General features: G+C 31.8%; 1 protein-coding gene across 1 annotated transcript in view; it reads right to left on the bottom strand.

Moving 5' to 3' along the window:
* LOC106478122 (integrin-linked protein kinase-like) overlaps positions 1 to 2,186 on the bottom strand; it is a 42,334-nt gene that overhangs the window by 6,892 nt on the left and 33,256 nt on the right. The window contains exon 9 of the mRNA XM_022381534.1: positions 1,222 to 1,343. Within this exon, the coding sequence (XP_022237242.1) occupies positions 1,222 to 1,343 (122 nt within the window). The remainder of the gene's footprint in view (positions 1 to 1,221; positions 1,344 to 2,186) is intronic.

Here is a 2,186-nt window from a genome sequence, read left to right as displayed (position 1 = left end):
TAATTCACTTACAGTACCCTGTGGGTTACCACAGTTGTATCTTGAACTTCAAATAATTGTCTCCTTTTCGTCAAAGTTCACACAGACAGGTTCAATTACTTTAGAACACACTTTGACGAGACAAATTATTCTCTTTATCTCTATCAAACTACAAAATTTACTTTAAAATATCACCCGTTATGGCATCACTCACACACTGGCTAATATCACATTTTCTTTCCCTAACTAATGTTCTGAGTAAACTGCACTTTTTCTCTATTACTTTACTTCACTTGACTTGACTTGCACTTGCTTTGCTGCCTATACTTATACATTGCACAAACGACGCCTCAAACTTTCTCTAAAGTATGCGAGTGGGTGTTGTAAGGCAACAATACTCACTTAAGGTAATGAGAAAAATACTGAAGATTCAATTAACATGACATAAACAATATTAGTAAAGCCTAGACAACAATGTAACTGCAAAGACAATGTACGACTTCTACAGAGTTATGCAACCAAGCTTGTCATAACTATTGCCTTTAAAATGATTATTATGCAACCAAACTTGTCATAACTATTGCCTTTAAAATAATTACTTTTAACTCTCTTGTTATGAAAAGTTAATTAAATAATAAATCACCAAATAACTTAAATAATAACACTAACATTAAACAGTCTTGTATATCCAACATGCATGTAATTTTTGTTTAAAAATGATTAATAAAACTGAATAAATTTATTTTCTTTCAACCAGAATATATAAACTAACTCTGGAAAATTAACAACTTTTTCTGCAAAACACCAAAAATTTGTAATAAAAAAAAGACAATATTTATCAGTATATAGGCCCAGGATGGCCAGGTGGTTAGGGTGCTCAACTCGCAATCTGAGGGTCGCGGGTTTGAATCCACATCCCACCAAACATGCTCATCCTTTCAGCCATGGGGGCATTATAATGTGGTGGTCATTTCCACTATTCTTTGGAAAAGAGTAGCCCAAAAGTTGGCAGTGGGTGGTGATGACTAGCTGCCTTCCCTCTAGTCTTACACTACTAAATTAGGGATGGCTAGCGTAGATAGCCCTCATGTAGTTTTGCGTGAAATTCAAAAACAATCAGTATCATGTAAATAAATAATACTTTATAAAATTCAAGACTTTTCTATCTATCTACTATACTTTTAAATACAAATAGTTTATAATAGCCATGTATAATAAAGAGTTGATGAAAATTTCACTTACCATAACATGCCTGCTATTCAAATAAAATCGTGGAATCATTGGGTCAAGGGAGTGAAGGAATGCCATTCCACGAGCAATATCAATTGCAAACTTCAGTGCCTGAGATGTATCTACTACAATCCCTGAATAAAAAAAGTAATGTAATTGTAATGTATATTTCTGAAATAATCAGGTAAAAATTCCAAAAGGATAGTAAAAATATGAAACTGAAAAACAATTGAGCATGCAGTAAATATATTGTCCAATAAACTATGTTTGGTTACTTATAATTTTTGGCTTTTATTTATAGAAGATAAGTAAAAATAATGATGGAAAATAAATCATAAATAAAACTTGGCAAGTAAATAAGAGTTGCATGTGGTATAAAAGTATACTGTTACGACACTTTACAGATACTTTATGTACTAAGTTGTACTTTTTTTATATTTGCATGCATGTGTGTATTTATGCGAGAGGAAAACAGTGTTACATGCATTGCAACTACTTCTTGGTATTCTTGTATCTTTTTGTTGTCCATAATATTCATGCTAAAACTAACCATCATCACATAAATATTTTTGTTCTCTGGCAGACATATAAAGAAATAAATCTTGAAGAATCATTCTCATTTAATGTGGGTGATAAATAAACAAAAAGTGGGATTACATCACGTTCATATCTTGCATTCAATTTTTTTTTGTTTTCAATGGAAGTAGATTTTGACCCTCGTAAGAATCATGATCAGGCCCAATATATGCTATATCATTTATTTATCAATTTTTTCTCTCTCTTATACCTTATTATTTCTAATTTTATGTATTTCATCTTCAATTGCAGCATGAACACTGGTTTAACAATACAGAGCATACTAACTAAAACATGCTCCTCTAGACACATTCAATGTTATTGTTCCTTTTTAATTGTTGTTATGTTTTCACTGAGCCTGATGAGGTACAACTCTTTCAGCATGGGCTCGGTCCCTGGGA

Source organism: Limulus polyphemus, unplaced genomic scaffold (assembly GCF_000517525.1).
Source record: "Limulus polyphemus unplaced genomic scaffold, Limulus_polyphemus-2.1.2 Scaffold8, whole genome shotgun sequence".
Classification (NCBI taxonomy): domain Eukaryota; kingdom Metazoa; phylum Arthropoda; class Merostomata; order Xiphosura; family Limulidae; genus Limulus; species Limulus polyphemus.
The sequence above is the reverse complement of the archived record's forward strand: the minus strand, read 5'-3'. Positions and strand labels throughout refer to the sequence as shown.